General features: G+C 45.8%; 1 protein-coding gene across 1 annotated transcript in view; it reads right to left on the bottom strand.

Moving 5' to 3' along the window:
- The window catches only part of BACH2 (BACH transcriptional regulator 2), a 357,828-nt gene that overhangs the window by 19,535 nt on the left and 317,704 nt on the right, over positions 1–20,589 (bottom strand). Inside the window, exon 5 of the mRNA XM_027090368.1 lies at positions 3,926–5,518. Coding sequence (XP_026946169.1) covers positions 3,926–5,518 — 1,593 coding nt within the window. The remainder of the gene's footprint in view (positions 1–3,925; positions 5,519–20,589) is intronic.

The raw sequence follows: 20,589 nt of genomic DNA, 5'->3' as shown, positions 1-20,589 counted from the left end.
TAAATAAAAATTCCCAAGTTGACTTTTTAAGTAAAATAGCAAACCCAGAAGTCATAAAGAAAAAGATTGATAATTCGATTACATAAAACTTAAATTTTTTTTAAATGGAAAAAGACACTATAAAAAGCAGACAAGGAGAAGATATAGGATTAATATAAGAAAGGATTAATATTCCTATATTAAGGATTAAGGATCCTGTAAACTGACTAAAGTCAAACAACATACCCAAAAAGTGGACAGATGGCAAGTCCAGGAAAGGAAATACAAAATGGCGAATACACACAAGAAAGTTATCACCTTCACGAGAAGTCGTGTTTTGCCCATCAGATTGGCAAAAACCAAAAGGACTGGTGACCACTCCTACTGGCAAGAACAGGGGGCAATGGACACTCATAAGTTGCTGAAGGATATGTGAATTGCTATAACCTTTTGGGAAAGTAGGTTAGGTAGTATTCAACAAATGAGTATAACCTTTAACCCATTTATGGGACTCTAACCCACAAAAATAAAAGCACCACCACTAAACATGTTCACAAGAATGTTTATTGCACCAATGTTTGTAAGAGGGAAAAAACTGGAAACCGGAGTGTCTGTTGATAGGTGATTTATGAGTCAATTGTGATTTATGGGAACCAGGGATATTAAAGAAGCATGTGTCAACCCTACACGATTGACCTAGAGGCACGTACACAGTAGACAGCTATGTGCAAAAAGCAAGTTGCTTAGTAATTACATGGCAAATGGTATTAAAATAAAAGCCAAACCCCTGGAGATGCAAATGTGTGTTTGTATATTGCTGTAGGCACAGAGAAAGCCTGCTAAATTTGGTATGTTAGGGGCTGGGTATGCTGTGATTGATTATTTTTAAAAAGGAACTTAAAAAAGCTGATTGTTGATAAAGGACAATATTGTGCTTATTTAAACTTTCCTCAAAGCTGGGGAATAGTTAGGATGAGAAGTCAATGCTGGCGAGATAGGAGAGTTAAGAGGGTGTAACTAGAAATCAGAATATAAGGTAGGTTAACACTTTTCTTTTGATCTAACATTTTGGGTCTTTACAGAGGAAGGGAGACTGGGAGGAAGCCAGGACCCGTCAGTCTGAAGTACTGAACAGGTGGCTGGCTGGAGGTGGAAACTCTTCTTTTTTGAATTTTATTTATATTTTGGCCATGCCGCACGGCATGCGGGATCTTAGTTCCCTGACCAGGGATCGAACCCGAGCCCCCTGCAGTGGAAGCGCAGAATCTTAACCACTGGACCGCCAGGGAAGTCCCCTGGAAACTCTTTTTTTGGTTTCTGGCTCTGGCATCTCTTTGGGGTTCACTTGGAAGAGAAGTCACCTGGAACCTTACACAAGAGCAGATCGGGGAAGAATCAGCCCAGGAGATGTTGGCTTCTGGATCAGTTATGATTCACTTTGTGAAGGGTTTGCCTTCAGTGTTATTACTGGAGACCACACTTCCACTGGGTCAAAGAAACTCCCCAAAGCAAAGTATTAACTCAAAGAGGAACAGTCATGCTAAGTCCCTGAGACAGTTCTTGCAAAACCTAATCTCTACTTTAGGAAAACTAAAAGGTCAAATTGGGAAAAAACCTTAGCTTCACTATAACAATCCTACCCAAAATGTACTACCGAGAGGGGCTAAATGTGATTCCCGAAATGACACAGAAATTTGGAAAATGTCTCTTCTTTCGAGACTGTTTAGAAATGCAAAGAACAGATCTATTTTTTAAAAGTGAAAATAAAAATATTTTTGAAAACAGCGGTATTTTTTGAGGGGAGACTAGTCCTGTTCATGACTATTTTATAGGTTGAATGGTTCTTCCTGTTCTTTTTTTTCCCTCCCCACCCACCCCAACCAGGGATCGAACCTGCGCCCCCTGCCGTGGACGCGCAGAGCCCTAAACACTGGACCGCCAAGGAAGCCCCGATTTTTCCTTTTCATCGATTCATTTAAAACTGAAAAGGTCTAAGGTAGACAAGTGATAAGGCCCGAACACAGGAAAGACACATGTGCTCTTGTTGGCAGCATTTAGTTCCAAGAGGTGACTTTAAGTTCTCTTTGGGGACATTAGAGAGACAAAAGGAGATTTATCTGAAACTGACAGGTCCTTAAACATGCAAATGTCATAAACGCACACTCCCTTTAGTTAATGGTGAGGCTCCTCTTAAGGGAGAGATATAAAGAAAACAAAGACTCAAAGGCATTTATCCTTTTCTGGAGACATCCTTGGCAAGGGAAATCGTTATGCCGATGGACCCAGCGACTGGGCTTCTGCATCAGGGGTGCCTATGAGTAATTTCAGGGAAAAAAGAAAACCTCCTAAATGTTGTGATCAGACGGAAAGAAATGAGTGAGGAAAGAGAACGCACAGCCTTTCACTGTTCTCACGAAACCTCAATCCTCTCAGGTCAGGGACACAGATGTGATGACATAGATGTGAGTCTGGCTCGGGGCACTGAGCCCAACCCTCCATCCCAAACCTGAGGGGATACAGTGTATTCAAATAGCAATAGTTTCCCATTCAAATTTCCTTTTTAATGACTTTTAGCTAAATTAAATCCTTTCAGTATGTTTCTTATTCCATCTTTGCCAGGCAGTAACAGAAGAGCGGGGACCGGGCTAGCCAGAAAACGAGGAAGTGACCACAGGGCACTTCTGTAGTTGGCACAGGAAGTTTTGGAATCTATTTTCAAAACATGCCCGATCTAAAATCTTCATGTGCTTCTCGCCAACCTCGCAGAGGCTGAATAAACCGCACGTGGCTCTGTGAAAACCCACCTCACCCTGGGTGGCACTTCTGCTGTCTGGTTGGGTTAACATCCCTGCTTCACTAGAGGCTAATAACCAGGGAGTGCAGATGCGGGTGGAGGGCACTGGCATGATGAGGGCCACGCTTCATTTCCTCCTGTGTTTTTCGGAGAAGCAGCCCTCGGGAGGGACTTCTCACTGGGCTCGCTCTGTCCTGCTCCGGAGGCAGGTCTGAGACACAGGTGGCAGTCTCGGGTTGGTTCCTTGTCGATCAGCAAGACTATGCCAGTGACAGACACCCTCAGATCTCTCCGGGGGCCTCTCATGATACAGGGGAAGGGGGGACATCTGAGGGCGTCTATTCTTTCTCTCCTTGGCCACGTGAGTCTTCCTCACGATGTGGCTGGCGTTGCTCCTGCTTCCTCTCCCAGCATTGGGAAGACGTAGATGGAGCCTTTGGGAATTTTTATCTAGAAAGTACTTTGCTTTCAGGGTGGACAGAAACCGCTACTCAACCCCACTGTTCCTAAAAATGACTCTCACCATCTGTGGGGAGCTTGGGAAATGACACATTATACAGCTATGAGTGACTGACAAGGGTGCTTCTTCAGTGACACTGGGACTGGGACAGATGATGAGCTGTCCATCACCTGCTTCGAAATGAATGGACAAGGGATGGCTCCAGAGTCCCATCTGACAAGGAAACTTAAAGGTGCCGGGAAAGCACCTGTTTAGTGTGGATCTCTCTAGTTTCAACCAGTCAGTTTTGAAAGCGATTCTATATTTTCCTTCACACTGAAGAGGCCAGGGGCAAGGATGAGGGTGAGGGGTATGGCATCCTTTCAAAGCAGACGGACGGGAAGGAGAGGGGGGCGGGGGTCGGGAGCGCCTGCGCACGCTTTCAGGCATTAGACTGACTGTTTTCACTAGGCACTTTGCCTCTGCTTGTTGAGTACTGAAATCTCGATCAAATTTCAAGTGCTTTCTAGGACAAAATGGTTAATTTGGAATCGCCTGGAAGCCTCCTGCCTCTGCGGATGAGGGAGACAGTCCCTTTACTGTAACCTTTAATCTTGACAAACAAGAACAACCTGGCAGTGGTGGGGGGCAGGGAGAGTCCAGATAAAGGACTGAGGGTGGATCACATGCTTGAATTTAGTCGGGTTCCCTACCTCCTGGCCCCTGTCCTGCACAGGACACGACTCACTGTCTGCTTCGGAGAACGATCCGGATTCGTCGCTGGAGTTGGTGCCGTAAGACTGCTCACATTTAATCTGGGGTCGGACTTGGTTGTACATTCCATCTCCCATCAGGCCTGGTTCCTGATGTTCTGTGGCCAGGAATCTGGCTCCCTGGGAACAGGGCGAGGAGGAGAACTCGCAGAGAGGCAGGCTGCAGGGTGAGCCCCCGCTCCCGTCCTCGGCGTACGAGTAGGAGGAACACGAACTCGAAGTCCGAGTCCTGGCCTCCAACGGGGGCGAGCGAGGGCAGACTTTGATTGGCACCGGGCAGCTGGTGTTGGGCCGCATCCTTCCTGGCAAGTGTTCGGCCATCAGCCCACCGTGAGGGTAGGCCTGTGAGCTGGGGAGGGACTGGCCAGTCCCCACCCACAGGCCCTTTGGCACCGGCTCGGAGAGGTCTTTGTCCAAACCGCTTACCCCAGAGTACGAGTGCGCCGCGGTGCTCACTTGGTCACAAGCGCTGGAGGAGAAGATCACACTTCTCCGGTCCAGCTCTCCTTCCTGTTTACAGAGCGCCTCCAACCCAGGCCCCTTGAGGGGCGACCCCACTGTGAAGCTGGACGCGTCCTTCTGGCCCATGTGGGGCTGTCCGTAATTCCCTGGGAAAGGGGCATAGTCACTTTTAAGGTCACCCTGAGTGATCCCCTTGTCAAAAGGGCACGCGGAACTCCTGGCAAAGTGCTGCTGAGAGGTACCGGGCAGGCCGGACAACTCCACACTTTTTGTTAGGCTGAACAGAGACCTTAAGCAGGAGGGGGAGGACGCGCCCCTGGACCTCTCCAGGCAGGCGGCCCCGGCAGGGGGGGCGGGGGCGGGCGCGGGGGCGGGGCGGGGCTGTTTCCGGTCCATTTCCACGTCCCCGGCTCTGTCTCTGACGTCAGGCTCATCTCCAGACAGGCAGAGCGTGATGCTCTCTTCTTCGTTCTCTTCGCTGGGCGGCTCGCTTTTAATCTGCCCCATGGCAAGCCCCGGCTTGAGGCTGTTGCCAGAGTTCTCTTCACCGAATGTGCTTGCAAAACCTGAGGTACTGTGTGATGATGCGTTATAGACATTCTTGGTACATGCAAGCTGGTATTTCTTGTATCTGGGGTACTGCGTTAATGCGTCCTTTGCCGCGCTCTCCTTGGTGTCCGCGGGCACGTCGGACTCCGGCAGCAAAACTTCTTCCTTCTCTGCTACTGGGATGGCAGTGGCCTCAAAGCTGATGGGGTCTGGAAGCATCTGGTCCCTGGGGCAAGCCATCTTGGCCGTCTCCGAATCCATCGTCTCCTCCTCCTCTTCTTCTCCGGCGCTGTTCTCACGGTCCTCGTGCGGGCGCTGGCACGCACCGTCCTTTCGGCACACAAACAGGCCATCCTCGCTGTTCAGGAGCTGGGTCTGCAGGAAGCTGAAGCAGGAGTCCTCCAGGTTGTGCATGCGCAGGAACTCGGCACAGCGGATGACCTCGCGGATGTTTTCTCTGCTGAGTAACAGCTTGGCGGTGTAGGCGAACTGCAGCAGCGGCCCAAACCCCCTGGCCGTGACCTGCAAAACAAACAGGGGAATTGCCGACCGTTACCATCAGCACTGCTATTGTCCCGAATCCCTCAGCTGAAGCAAGATAACCAGACAGCGCTAATGTCCCAGGATAAAGACTGCAAAGGAGCAATTAATCTCGTCCTGGGTCAGCAGTGATTCTGCTTCCAGTAATTAGGGCCTGTCTCGTGCATGCCAGTGCTCTACTCATCACGACAAACAGAATTGAAAATCATCAGGGTCAAGTGGCTAAACAAGATGACAGTGGGTTCAGTGTTTACACTAATGAAATATCCTGGCAAAAATGCACGGTAACAATGGGAAGCCTATTAATTTCCCTCCCCATCCATCCTGTTGAGAGCCACTGTACGTCAGGAGTGCTCTGATACTTCTCACAGCTCACTCGAGCCAAAGAAAGCATTATAGTTTTCTCGTCAACTGCAGAACTAGCAATATGGCCCTGTTAGAAACCGGAAAGTCCACGGGGTTTTGAAAATAGTTTTTCCCTCACAAAGTTAAAAAGAGACCTTGAAAGCAACTCCTGTTTTTTGCTCATTCATCATGGTTGCTAGTTGAGATGTTCCAGTCATCACGTCATATCCCATCTTACAATGATACTAGAGATGACAGTCCAAAGCAGCGTTCTCAAAAAGAAATTAACTCCTGGCCCCTAAAAAGGGTGGAGGGTGGTTAGAGCTAAACAAGCCGGCTGTCATTTAAATGGCTGAAGTTGTTGAATGGCACAGGACATGGGCAACTCCTTCCCTAATTATAAGCAGCAGCTTTGCCACGCAGCTGTCTTCTTTCCTGGTAAATCTTCAGGGGCTGAGCCTACTGTCATGTGCCGCTTGTCCATTACACATTTTCCGCAGATTGGAAACGTGCTATTTATGCACAGCTTGTGTACACGCGCATGCCTGCACGCACACACACGCTGAATGACTTAGACCATTAGAAATATGTTGCCCAAGGCCAGTTGTTCTTTCGAATGAAAATGGATTAAACTTGCCGGTGTTCAGGGCAGCCTTCCTTACCCTATACACAAAACCCACGCATCCTCTACGTTCTTGCAAGCACTGCTGACCCTATAAGGAAGGGAGGGGAGGCAGGTCCATGAATCATGTGTACAAAACAAATGAAAGCAGAGGTCATGGGGTCCTTGCTGGAAGCTACAGTAGCAGTGACTAAAAAATATCTGCTAGGGGAATAAGTGCAGAGCGAGACGAACCCGCAGGCTTTGGAGCCGACTGCCACGTGGATTGAATTCAGGACAGCACGCAGAGCCCAAACTCTTGTGAGGACCTATATCTGCTGTTCAAGATTCAACGCAGACATCAACTCTTCTGGGAGCCCTCTGCAAACTGCTTAGAGAGCGAATGACACCATCCTCTCAGCCCCCATATGCCTTCCCCAAGGGCAGTGCTCATTTTATATCACTGCATTCTAAGGGAATGCCTAGTAAGGGAAATTTCTTAGATACATAGCTGAATGGAATTTTAATTGTTAATATTTTTGAAGTACTTTAAATACAATTCAAAAAAAAATTCTCCATCAGATACTGAGTCCTGAGATGTTTGGTTTAAAAAAAAAAACCCACAACAAGAACCCATGACTGCAAGACCCACATTGTAGTTCTACAAGGGCAATCATTGCCATCTCCCTTTTATTGTACTTAATTGTGTCAGTTTCTACCAGTAGACAGCAAAGCTTCTTCAGATGAGGGATTGTTTCACTTCTCTTTGTAACCCTGCACCTAAGGAGGGTCTCTAAACATCTGATAAAAGCTTGTATATTACTGAATATGTCTGAAGTCTAACTGTGTCCCTAACATACAACTATAGTGTCCAGAAGGTGACAACACACTCTGCTCAGTGAGTGCTGTCTCAAATTACTTTTGGAGCAAGGCACTGTGTAAACCAACAAACTATACCAATTAATCAATGGCAGGCAGGGGTGCTTATCTGTCACGTCCCCTAGCACCTATATTGAAAGGGAGTTCACCTGACCTACACTTTCGTTTTACTAAGCTGACATGGCAATAGATTCAGCAAATGTCTTTTTAATGCAGTTTTCTCCCAGGAACCTATAAAAGGGAGTGTAAGGTAAGGAAGTGCATATTGATAAGTAACCAAAGAAGGTTGAGGACAATGTCACAGGACCCATTTCTTCATTGTAGCATGGCTCCACCACAAAGAGAAAATGGCAGAATCGAGGCAGAGCTGACCCCTCCAGCAGTAAGCATCTTCTGCTCCGCTCCTAGGCAATCTGCCAATTGTAGAGTGGATAATACACATCTTGAGTTTTTGTTGTTGTTTTTTTGTTTTTTTGCGGTACACGGGCCTCTCACTGTTGTGGCCTCTCCCGTTGCGGAGCACAGGCTCCGGACGCGCAGGCTCAGCGGCCATGGCTCACGGGCCCAGCCACTCCGTGGCATGTGGGATCTTCCTGGACCAGGGCACGAACCCGTGTCCCCTGCATCGGCAGGCGGACTCTCAACCACTGCGCCACCAGGGAAGTCCCACATCTTGAGTTTTGGTAGATGCGCTCGTTATACGGGAAATCGGGGAAAGTCATCTTGATGCTATTTATGTTTTTTTTTATACACTCCTCCTCATACTCTCATCCCCATTTCTTTTTTATTTTGATGCGGTCTCAGTAAGCTGTACCACTATCCCCCGCTATGGCTGCTTTTAAAGAAAATTGCTAAAGAAGCTAAGGGACACTCTTGAGGATCACTAGAGCAGTCCTGGGCACCACCACCTGCCTCATGGCAGCAAGGAGCTGCAGAAAGCTTCTCCGCTCAGGGCCAAGCTAATACTTAAATGTATGAGTGGGTCCAAGGATGCCAATAAGCACAGTCTCCACATCCCAAATCAGTTCATTGATCCTCTGGGGGCTCAGGAGACATGATGAGCTTGAAATGATCGTCACATGGTCATGAACGAGTCATGAATAAAAACAGGGTCGTAAAATGTCATTCAATCCCAGGTCAGAGAAAACGGTGTCCTCACCATGGAATTTCAAGAGTCCATAATTAGCTCTTCCCTCCTGCGAGTTTAAACCATGCTTCACCATATTTAATTCTGCTAAATTTTGCTCAGCTTCTGCACGCAGGGCTTTGTCTAGAGAGTCAGTTACTATTCACCAAGCTCCTGCTGGCGCCCAGCACCGTGCTAGCTGGTTCTCCTAACGCACTGGAAGGCAGGCACGATTGCCGCTGTTTTGTAGACAAGGAAACTGAGAAGCAAGGAGGTGAAGGAATGCATCCAAGGTCCTAGAGCTAGTGAGTACAGAGTTGGGATTTCAACCTAAGTGCTATGGAAAATGGTTAAGTACAAGACTCAGCCTTGTGCTCAAGAAACCTACAATTTAGCTTTGAAGAGGAGATAAGAACAATAAGTTAATTTTCAGGAACCACGTAAATCAACAATGGAAAGGCAAGATGACGTGATCAGTTGTCAACTAAGAAATCCTGACCAGTTCAGGAGAAGAGGAGACTGCTGAGGTCTGTGGGATCCCTTGAAGCAGGGACTTGTAAGCAGGACACCTGGAGTGTACTGAATTGCCCCCGACTGGGTCCGATCGGGGTCAAGGGTTGCTTTGATACAATGGGTACGTTCTGAACTGCCACTACTGTCCCTTCCAGGAACCCATCTCTGGTGCATTTCAGCCCAGTCACAATAGCTCCAAATACACAAAACAGAAAGTGGGTGCCCATCACACATGCAGGCCAGCGTTAAAATAGGCAGTGGCTTTCTAAATGTTGGTTTAGCCTCCATCTTGAGTAGCTTGCACTGTCTTTCCATTTTGAGGAATCATTTAAGCTCACGTACTCGGAAAGCAAATATCCAGGTACCGGCGTGAACCTGCATGTTTATGAAACTGGGTCCACGAGCCTGCATGGTTATTTACTTTCTGTTTGTAACAAGTAAGGCTCTGATAATGGGAAAAATAAGAGGGGGTAGGAGATGGAGAATCACCCACAAAACTAATGACCCATAACAATGTTATTTAAGAAGGTAATGATCGGGGCTTCCCTGGTGGTGCAGTGGTTGAGAATCTGCCTGCCGATGCAGGGGACACGGGTTCGAGCCCTGGTCTGGGAGGATCCCACATGCCGCGGAGCAACTGGGCCCGTGAGCCACAACTACTGAGCCTGCGCGTCTGGAGCCTGTGCTCTGCAACAAGAGAGGCCGCGATAGTGAGAGGCCCGCGCACCGCGATGAAGAGTGGCCCCCGCTTGCCACAACTAGAGAAAGCCCTTGCACAGAAACGAAGACCCAACACAGCAAAAATAAAAATAATAATAATAAAAAAAAGGTAATGATCATCAAGTTACAGTGGAATGAAGTGATGAGAAATAGCAAGCCAGTCCCAGCTCACTGGTATTAATGGAGCTGTGTTCCACTGCTCTCAGGGAAGCAGACATACCTAGGCTAAAAATCACCGGTCAGGAATGGCCTAAAGGAATGATAAACAAATGCAAAATACAGTATTAGGGGCACCTGGGATAATAGTCTTGCATTTTGAATGGAATCTTTTGGTTGAATCATTCTGAAGAGTGTTTTTTTCATCACATTATGGTTCCATAATGTGCAATATACATTGTGCTACAGATGAGACTGGCTCATGTACTGGGCAGAATGGAGGGTGCCCTGGGGGACTAAGACCCGTGAGAGGTCAGGAAGTAATCCCGCCTCGCTCTCTGGCTGCTCCCAAGGAGGCGGTGACCTCATCCAGCATTTGGCACACACAAGGCGAGTGGCTCTGACCTTTGGGTCTAGGGCCTGAAAGAAACAAGGCCAGACTCGTGCACTGTGGTGTGAGTCCACATGCCACTCATGGGTTGAAAATCTGACCCACTGAAGCTATGACCCTCCACCCTTTGTTCCCTTGGGTTCTGATGTATCATCTCTCTGCTGTGGAAGAAAGGAAGATGAAATGATGAAAACGTAGCTGGCAGAGGGCACGCTTGGGTGCTGTTTGCAGAGCCGGGGAGCTCACTCCCTCAGGACGTGGTCCGTGTGCTGCTGGACAGAGCTTGTGAAAGGAAACTTCTAACAGGTTTGTCACTCTGGATTATTACAGGGATCAGGCATCTGGGCTTCAGGCATAAACTGAAAACAGGGTTTGGGAATATTTATGAGACTTGGAACAGCATTTTCTACTCAAGCCATGTGATGAAGGTCTTCTCTGCTGGTTCTGGCAGTGTATATTCATGGCTGCAGCACTGAGCCCATCTACCCGAGCCTGATGTGATGGGTCAGGAGATCTGGGGACTGCGCCCCAGGAGAGGGGTGGCACGCTGCTCAAGGTCCCATAATCACAGCCTTACAAAGCACGGAATCTTTTATTTTTAGCAACGTCATGTCCTAATGGAGCTGGATCTCTCCTACACTGCTGGAGCAGGCGAGAGGAGGTAACAAAGCTATGCCGAAGGGCTTTTGAAAACACTGACTTGGGTCGTATTTGCACAGCAAGGCACTTGTCAAATAAAGAAAACAGCACCAGTGACAACTCACTCCTCCCTTCCACCTCCACAGTGCACTGCATCCCATTCTGCAGGCTGAAGACTGACTTAGCGATGAGGCATCGCTTCCAATCTTAATTTTCTATAATTAATACCATATTATCACTTGTTTCTCCCCAAAGCAGCATGCTCTATAAGCATACTATATTCAGGATGTATTTGTTAAATTAACCTCACTATTTCAACAAAGCTCCTGGTTATTTTGGTACTAGTTTTAGTCAATGATAGAGCCAGACCAAACAACTTGTTTCCATTCCTAAAGTAACAATACAAAAACTAAAGCAAGTTGATTATATGTACAAGTATATAATTTCATGCAGTGGGTTTAAAAAAAATTTGTGTTAGTGAATGTGGCTTAAAAGCATGAACTTAAGTGTCTTTTCTCCCCTGTGCAGGCTTGAATTTGGGTTTGCAGCCACAATACAAAGTTCCTCTCTTTTTTGTAAATCTGTCCCTGAGATTCTCTATGTGATCATTCAGCCATTACTATTTTTTGTTTACTCATTCATTCACCAACCATGTTCTGGGCACTGACTGGGCACTGGTGCACTGTGTGATATCTGAGGGCACCAGCTTTCTTGGATTCCAATTCCAGCTCTATGATGTACCAGCTGGGTAACTTGGGCTTCTTACTTAATCTTTCTGTGCTTCAGTTTCTCCAACTGTAAGACCAACAGTGCCTGCCTTGTAGTAAAACCTATGGAATAGCTTCTAGCATTGAGTAACAGCTATTATTATTGCTGTTATTACAAAAATGAATAATATATAGTCTCCTTCTCCAAGGAACTAAGAGGGTGACCAGAGAGACAGATGTTCAACACAAAGGTCTACAATGTAATCGAAGTATGTAACAGGTATTTGCAGGGTGCTAAGGCAGGACCAAGCTGGGGGTAGTAACTCCTAAGAGTGTCAGCGCAGCCTTCCTGGAAGTGGTGACCTTTGCCCCAAGTATTGAAGGCTGAGTTGAAGTTCATTAGAATAAGTCAAAGAAGGGCCTGGCTCACTCCCTCATCTCCTTCAGGCTCTTCCTCAAGTGTTACTTTCTCAGTGAGGCCCTTCCTGGGCCTCTAATCACAACTCCCAGCACCAGGACTGGCTACATGATTTGCAGGATCCAGTGTAAAGTGGAAAGGCGGTCCTCTTGCTTGGAGATTCAGAACTTGAAGATGATGACAGGTCCTTCTGAGCAGGGGACCCTAGGCAATTGCATAGGTCATAAGCCCTTGAATCTGGCCTTGTCGACACACATTTGCTACCTATGCCCTGCAGTTGAAATGGGCTCTGCTCCCTGATCTCAGTGGGGTGATGGCATCCTAGGGTAGAGCCAGTGAACTCCAATTGAGTGAAACTCCACAGGCTAGCTGGCACAGCTACTGGGATCAGCAGTGTAGGTCAGCGGTGACTGGCAAGATCATGAGTATCTTGGACTAAAATACATAGTCAGGCCACGAAGGTACTTTTTGGTTGGTGAAAAAAAAAGAAAATCATGTAGGTTAAGTGGACAAAGCCCTGCTTGAGTCTCTGTGATAGAGTCATCATCCCACACTTGAGTCAGTTCACAGATCCAGGAACTCCTGAGGAAGGATCCTATAATAATCCAGGTTGCCGCTATGATTTCTTCTGTCACAAGGGTTTGCAGAAACATACATCTGGTAGTTTTCCTAAATCATGAACTAATACAAACTTTTTTAACTAAAAAACTTTAACAAAAAATTATTCAAAAACTGTTTAGATCAGAACCAAATCTATCTATATATCCTTCTCTGCCTATCTATGAACTAAAGTGGCACTAGTTTAATACAAATGTAACAGGACAGTTTTGTCTCTTAGCCTCATACCCCACTCTTCTTTTGTTTCCTCCCCACTTCTATTGAGAAATAATTGACGTACATTCCTGTATACATTTAAGGTGTACAGCATGATGGTTTGACTTACATATGATTACCACAACAGGTTCAGCTAACATCCATCTTCTCATATAGATACAGTAAAAAGAAAAAAATTCCCCTTGGGATAAGAACCCCTAGGATTTACTTTCTCAGCAACTCTCCTATATGTCATACCCACTCTCCTAATGTTCCCCTTTCTAATGCTGAAGCTGGGAGTTTTTATTTTTTTATTTATTAAATTTAAAAAAATATTTAATATTTATTTATTTATTTAGGCTATGCCAGGCCTTAGTTGCAGCATGTGGGATCTTCATCGTGGCATGCAGGATCTTTTAGTTGTAGCACGCAGACTTCTTAGTTGTGGCATGCATGCAGGATCTAGTTCCCTGACCAGGGATCGAACCCAGGTCCCCTGAACTGGGAGCTCAGAGTCTTACCCACTGGACCACCAGGGAAGCCCCTGAGGCTGGGAGTGGTTTTTTTTTTTTTTTTTTTTGCGGTACGCGGGCGGCCTCTCCCGTTGCGGAGCAAAGGCTCCGTACGCACAGGCTCAGTGGCCATGGCTCACGGGCCCAGCCGCTCCGCGGCATGTGGGATCCTCCCGGACCGGGGCACGAACCCGTGTCCCCTGCATCGGCAGGCGGACTCTCAACCACTGCGCCACCAGGGAAGCCCCGAGCCTGGGAGTTTTTAAACTTTGTTTCCCAGGCTCCTTTGTCAGGTGATTTACTCTGCCAATAGGGGGCACTGGTGGGAGATCAGAGGTAGGAGGAAGGAAGCTGTGGTTCCCATTTCTTGTTCTCTTTCTCTGTCCTTCCCTGGTGGGGTGTCTGGAAGTGGTGGTCTTCTCCCCAGGTGCAGCCCCTCCTGCATGCTCAGAGGTCCCTTTTATCCCTCCAGCCCGGGGAGTGAGAGCTGCTTCTGTCCATCATTAATCACTGGGTTAAGTCTCCTTCCACTTCCTGTTCTTTCAGTTTCCCAGCACCTGTGTTACCAATTCGCTGTCTTACACCCCCTCTATTTGAAACACCTGTCATGGTTTCTGTTTCCCTGACTCAGTCCTCATCCATTTTACAGACAACGAAGCCAAATGAGGTGAAGCCCAGAAAGCTCAGAAAGGTGAAGGGATTGTCCCAAAGTCACGTGTCTGGTCAGCCAGGGCTTCAACTCAAGCCTTCTGACTGCAGAGTTCAACTCTCCTGCTCCTTTCATACCAGTTGCTGTCTCTCTGAAGTAAACCAGAAAAGGAATGATATTTCATATTTCAAGTTTTATTGCACTCTCTAAAACATTCACTTTTATACAGCTCTATCCAAAGAAGTCTGGCCAACTGAATGTGGTACTTCCCGGGTAGGAAGAAGGGTGAATCTCACATTTGGTTCTATCGTTATTTACATGATTCAGATTCAGCGTCTAGATTTCTCCCAAAGAATGAAGCTAAAAGTGCTAAGTCCCTTTCCTGCCTGGTAAAACCTCGTAAATCTAGGGAGCTCTTCTATCGCATAGGAATTTGATAAATCAGCAGCTTCATTTCTTGGAATCTGGGAGGCATCAAAGCAGAAACGCCTTTCTGGCGGGGAGCCACGTGGGACCAAAGCTTTGTTCCAAATGAGAAAGGCAGCCTGATAAAGCTGATGTTTAGGGGGCAAGTCACGTGGCCCCTGCCTGTGTCAGCTGGCTCAGAATTATCATGAGGCTACGTAACAGCCGGAACTGCCCCTGAGGTATTTGGTTGTCTCAGGTTGATGAGAAAAGGGAAGGGGAAGCAAGCATTCATTATCGTCTTTGCTGGGAACTGGCAACACCTTGGCCCCGTGGAACCTTCATTTCACCCGGGTGATTTTGCCCCTCATCTCACTCCTTCATGTGTGGCCTTAATTATTTTCTCATTCAGCTACAGATGGTTATATTTCCAGGTAAGCGATGGGCAAAAGTCCTATGTGATTCAAATGTAAGGTACTGTATTCATATTTACTCTAAAAGCATACAGTGAAAACAGAAAGTCTCTCTTCTGAAAGATTATATAATGAAGCTCATGGAGTAATTTTTAAAAATTCAATTTCAGTATGACTGTAGATCTTAAAATAGGTATAAAATAGTAGTAACTTTTTACGTTTTTCAGTGTAAAATGAAAGTGAAAAGCAACCCACTCACTGGTAATGTAGTAAAACCTGCATCTACGTTTACAGTTTCATTTGAAAAACCACCTCCAACAGAAAATTATTTTCAAAACGATTTAAAAAAATTACCTATTTTCCATCTGAATGACCCTCTCCCCTCTTTCAGGAAACCAATGATCTTCGTAGGCAAGAATTTTCTTGAGTCAAGGTTTGGTTTTACCTCCTAGACCCCTCTAGTCCTTTCAAACCAACCAGCAACCGTTTGATGTTCAACCAGAAAACAGAAAACATTTTTTAAAGCTTCTAGTCTTGAGAAGTTCAGTTCCTCATCAGAACCTTCTAATGCTTCTTCCTATTAAGCCAAAATTCCCATCCCTGAAACCTAACCAGTTATGACCCCTCTCCCCTCCTCATTGCCCCCCTCCGAAACATCTTGAGTTTGACTACGTCCCCAGCAGATACCTGGACTGAGTAAATGCTCTAGTCACCGAAGCAGAGGACAGAACGGTCACCTCCCTCCGTCTAGAGCCTGTTTTCTATGAATGCAATGATTTATTTCATTGACCCTTGTTACTTATGGTGCTACCAGTTACCATCTCTGAGCTTTTTGTTTCTAGCACATGCTACTGGCAAGCCACGTGTCGATTTTAATCTTGCAAAATTGATTTCTTGACCCAAGAGTGTATACTTGTCTAGATATTCAGAAACTGTTTTTTTATTATATAAACTGTTCTCCTTTTCATTTTTTTGGCTGTGCCACATGGCATGCGGGATCTTAGTTCCCCTACCAGGGATCAAACCCGCACCCCCCGCAGTGGAAGTGTGGAGTCTTAACCACTGGACCGCCAGGGAAGTCCCTCTAGGCAAACTTTTTAAGATCCACTTTCTTCCTTTTTTTGAAAACTATAATGCCATTGATGCTTTGCTGGGCTCCACAGTTTCTCAAAGATTTTGACCTTAACAAGTTGTACCATCATTATGTCTATTTTTTTTTCTGTACTTTGGGATCTTCAATTCCTCCAGACTGGGGGCTTAGGCATTTTCTTCTACCTGGGGTTTCCATTTCTTTCTCCGAGTTTTTCTCAGTTTTCCATCTAATGAAGGTTCTCCATGGCATACAATACAGAGGTAACTCAGGGCTCTTTGTCATCCTCAATACTAAATGCTCAGCCCCAAGGAGCAGCTGTTGGGTTTCCTCGTCTTCTTGCTCCACAGAGAACAATATATTTGTTTTCCTTATCTGTCCCTCTTTGAAAGGTCTCCACTCATTTTGGGCTTGGGTTTTCTTGATACTGTTTTTGTGGGTCCATATACCTTTTCATAGTCATTCATGTTTTTCTACCATTTAAAAAAAAAAGAAAATTTAGCTAAACAGAGAACTGCTGGCACAATTACCCTCCTTTGTTGAAACAAAAAAAGGGCCTCATCTGAACTTTGTTTTGGGCATTCACAGACCTCCTGAGTCATCTTTCCCTGCATATGCGTAATTTCTACATTTCTCTTATTTAAAAAAATCTCTCAAATGGTCATGAACCCCAAACTAGAAAACTCCTAAAAGAAAACACAGGGGAAAAGCTTCATAACACTGGATTTGGCAATGATTTCCTGGATATGACACCAAAAGCACAGGCAACAAAAGCAAATACAGACAAATGGGACTACGTCAAGTTTAAAAACTTTTGTGCATCAAAGGACACAACAGAGTGAAAATGCAACTTATGGAATGGGAGAAAATATTTATGAATCCTATATTTAATAAGGGGTTAATATCCATAATATATAAAGAACTCCTATAACTCAACAACAACAAAATAATCAAATAATCAGATTTTTAAAAAAGGCAAAAGACTTGAATAGGTATTTTTCCAAAGGCGATATATAAATTGCCAACAAGCTTATGAAAGATGCTCAACATCACTAATCATCAGAGAGATACAAATCAAAACCACAATAAGATGTCACCTCACACCCACTAGGATGGCTACTATCAAGAAAGGAGAAAATAAGTATTGGCAAAGATGTGGAGAAATCTGGAAGCCTTGTGTGGAGTTGGTGGGACTGTAAAATGGTGCAATCGCTATGGAAGAAGAGTACGAACGTTCCTCAAAAGATTAAAAATAGAACTACCATTTGATCCAGCAATCCCACTTCTGGGTATATATCCAAAAGAATCAAAAGCAGGAGGTACTGTACACACCCAGTTCACAGCAGCACTGTTTACAGTAGCCAAGAAATGGGAGCAACCCACATGTCCATTAGTGGATGAATGGATAAACAAAATGTGGTGTATATATACAATGGAATACTGTGCAGCCTTAAAAAGGAAGGAAATCCTGTCACATGCTACAATATGGATAAACCTTGAGGTCATTATACTAAGTGAAGTAAGTCAGTCACAAAAAGACAAATACTGCATGATTCCACTTATATGAGGTACCTAAAGTAGTCAAATTCATAGATACAGAAAGTAGAATGGTGGTGACCAGGGGCCGGGATCAGAGGGGAAGGGAGGTGGTCCTTTAATGGGTTATAGAGTTTCCGATTTGCAGGGTTATGAGTTCTGGAGATCTGTTTCATAACAATGTGACTATTTTAAAAGTAAGATGAATGCTTGATGGACATTAGTATAGGACACTTAAAAATGGTTAAGATGGTAAATTCATGTTGTGCTTTTTAAAATCACAATAAAAAGGTCTTGAAATATTTTGGACTGTGCAAAATCTCCTCTTTGATGATCATGTTCTCTAAAATGATATGGTCTCTTCTAAGGTTTCTCTCATGTATACTCTTGTCAGTTCCTTTTAGTTAGGCAGTATTAGGACCAGAAGAGCAATTCTATTCTCAAACTCTCTACCCTCTTAAAGGTGAAACTGCCGATAAGGCACATCAATGATCACTCAGGTATTCTTTCTATTAGTTGAAGAGAATTCTGATAGCTATTTATATAGTTGAAGTTCTGTATCATGCCTCTCCTTTGCCCTAGTCTTGTAAATGGGAATTGGAACATGGAGCTGGTAATTGCTCTGACTCTATAACCCATAAAGAACTCCTACTATACTATCAGTTTTGTGTCTCTCTTTTCTAATCTCTTCCTAGTGCTCTTTTGAAGGCTCCTGCCTTCATGTTTCTTGACTTGCTTACAGAGCTTCTGGATATACGGTGCTGCCCTGCTTTTCTTCCCAGTTGGTGACATTTTTAATTTGAATATGGAATTCCTTCTCAGCCATGTCTCGATGTGATGCCCTTTTGCTCACCAGGTTACGTGGGTAACCTAAGAAATTCTATGTATCACCCTGGCAACAATCTCCAATTCAATTTAATTACTCCTGCTTCACTCACTGATAGACAGACATTGGAAACTGTAAATATTGCTTCGGTCTTCCCCTTCTCCTTGGCTTATCCAATGATTCACCAAATACTTCTCACTTTCACATCAATGTCAAACCTGCTTGCTTCTGTGATAATTGGTGTCATGAGTTTAGCAGGATATTCGTTTCCCTCCCCCTCCCCCCTTTCAGTTTAAAGCACGAGACTTATGCGCTGTGGGTTCTCAATAACTATTGGTTGAACTGAATTGAGCTAACTCTAGTAATGCCTGCCGGGGCAAGCAGAGGATTTGAGTCCTTCTTTCACATGACAATGCATCACATATTCGAAGACATCTGTCGTGCCTGGTTAGGGAATCTTTTTTTCCTTCAAGAACTAAAGTCATATTTTCCATCTGAAATGAAAACTGAAGAACTGACAGATCACACATCTCTTATGGAAAATGTTATTTTCTTCTTGACCTCTGGAAGCAAGTGGGTTTATTTTTTATTTTATTTATTAGTTATTTATTTATTTAAAATTTATTTTTGGCTGCACTGGGTCTTCATTGCTGCATGAGGGCTTTCTCTAGTTGCAGAGACCGGGGGCTCATCTTCTTGAGGTGCGGTGGCTTCTCACTGTGGTGGCTTCTCTTGCTGTGGAGCATGGGCTCTAGGTGCGCGGGCTTCACTAGTTGTGGCTTGCAGGCTCTAGAGCGCAGGCTCAGTAGTTGTGGCGCACAGGCTTAGTTGCTCTGCGGCATGTGGGATCTTCCCAGACCAGGGCTTGAACCCGTGTCCCCTGCGTTGGCAGGCAGATTCTCAACCACTGTGCCACCAGGGAAGTCCAGCAAGTGGGTCTACATTCCACTAATACCCCAATCGCCATGAGGACTCTGTGCCACCAAGGGAGGATCACTGGTCTTTAGTGGGGAAAGTAATCTGACCCTGACAACTTGGGCAACTCTGCTGCCATTTCCCCTTTCATTTGCAAAACAGGAATAAATAAATAGGGACATGCTGAAGAAATTCAGATAATACACTTGAACGGCTTTTGAGACACAAACACTGAAAATTCTAAAAAGATGTGTATCGTCTTTTCAAGCAGAGCTTTTCCATTTGCAATGGAAGTGGGTGTTACTGTGGCTCACAGAAGGAACAAAGCTACAGATTTTGCCTTATGGGTACGGTATCCAACAGCAAGAGAAGTATTTCTACCGTCTTTAGTTTCCTTCATCTCAGTCCTTTACTAACCACCCTAAAACAGAAGTCAAGGCGTGCTGACTGGGTTATCCAAGGCTGTACGGTAAGCCGGGGTAAATGCATATATGGAAACCAGACGTTTTGCCAAAGGGACTGTATACTTCTGATTTCCACTCCCCTCTCCTGTTTCCACAGTGGGCTGTGCCAATGGGGAAGAGTCAATGCTGATGCAATGCAGGCACCATCTGTGCTCTGTGAGGACTTAAACAGCGGCCATCAACACAAAGCTTCCCTATGTGAGCTGGACAATGGCTGCCCTGGAGCCGAAGGACTCGCAGACGGAACACACAGCTCTGTAGAAATCAGGGCTGCAGGAATCGTTAGGACACAATACCCACGCTCCTGGATGGGAGCATGAAGTCAAGTTTGTCACTCAGCCACTTCCTCTCCTTTCCCCCTATTTCTCATCTTTTCTATGTGTGATTCCCGACGTCAAGGGAGGGAATGAAGAGCAAGCCGATTCCATCCATCAGTGTGGCCAGGGCTGCCGCACAGGCTCCGGACGCGCAGGCTCAGTGGCCACGGCTCATGGGCTCAGCCGCTCCGCGGCATGTGGGATCTTCCCGGACCGGGGCACGAACCCGTGTCCCCTGCATCGGCAGGTGGACTCTCAACCTCTGCGCCACCAGGGAAGCCCAGGGCTGCCGTTTTTGCCTGGATCTGCTGGGCTCTGGCCCTGTAGCCTTCCACAGCCTTCCCTGGGACACTAGGGCGCCAGACTTGCAAATGACATCAAGGGGACAGGGAGCAAGCTTTGCTGAGAAGGGCAGTGTGCCGGGACTTGAGACTTCTGGGGCATGAAGGCAGGGGCCTGTTTTGAACAGTGGTGTCATCTCTGGTAGCACTGCTGAGACAGAATTTCCACTAATGACTGGGTGGCTGTATCCAGTTTCTGTGGGGCTGAAACACACTTTTTATGCTAACTCAGGGGATGGTGAGAAAAGGAAATAAGTCACAGGTGCATCCAAAATGC

This window comes from Aethalodelphis obliquidens, unplaced genomic scaffold, assembly GCF_003676395.1.
Source record: "Aethalodelphis obliquidens isolate GAN/ISIS:26980383/991018 unplaced genomic scaffold, ASM367639v1 scaffold3, whole genome shotgun sequence".
Taxonomy (NCBI): Eukaryota; Metazoa; Chordata; class Mammalia; order Artiodactyla; family Delphinidae; genus Aethalodelphis; species Aethalodelphis obliquidens.
Note: the sequence above shows the minus strand (reverse complement) of the source record. Positions and strands in the feature narration are given on the sequence as shown.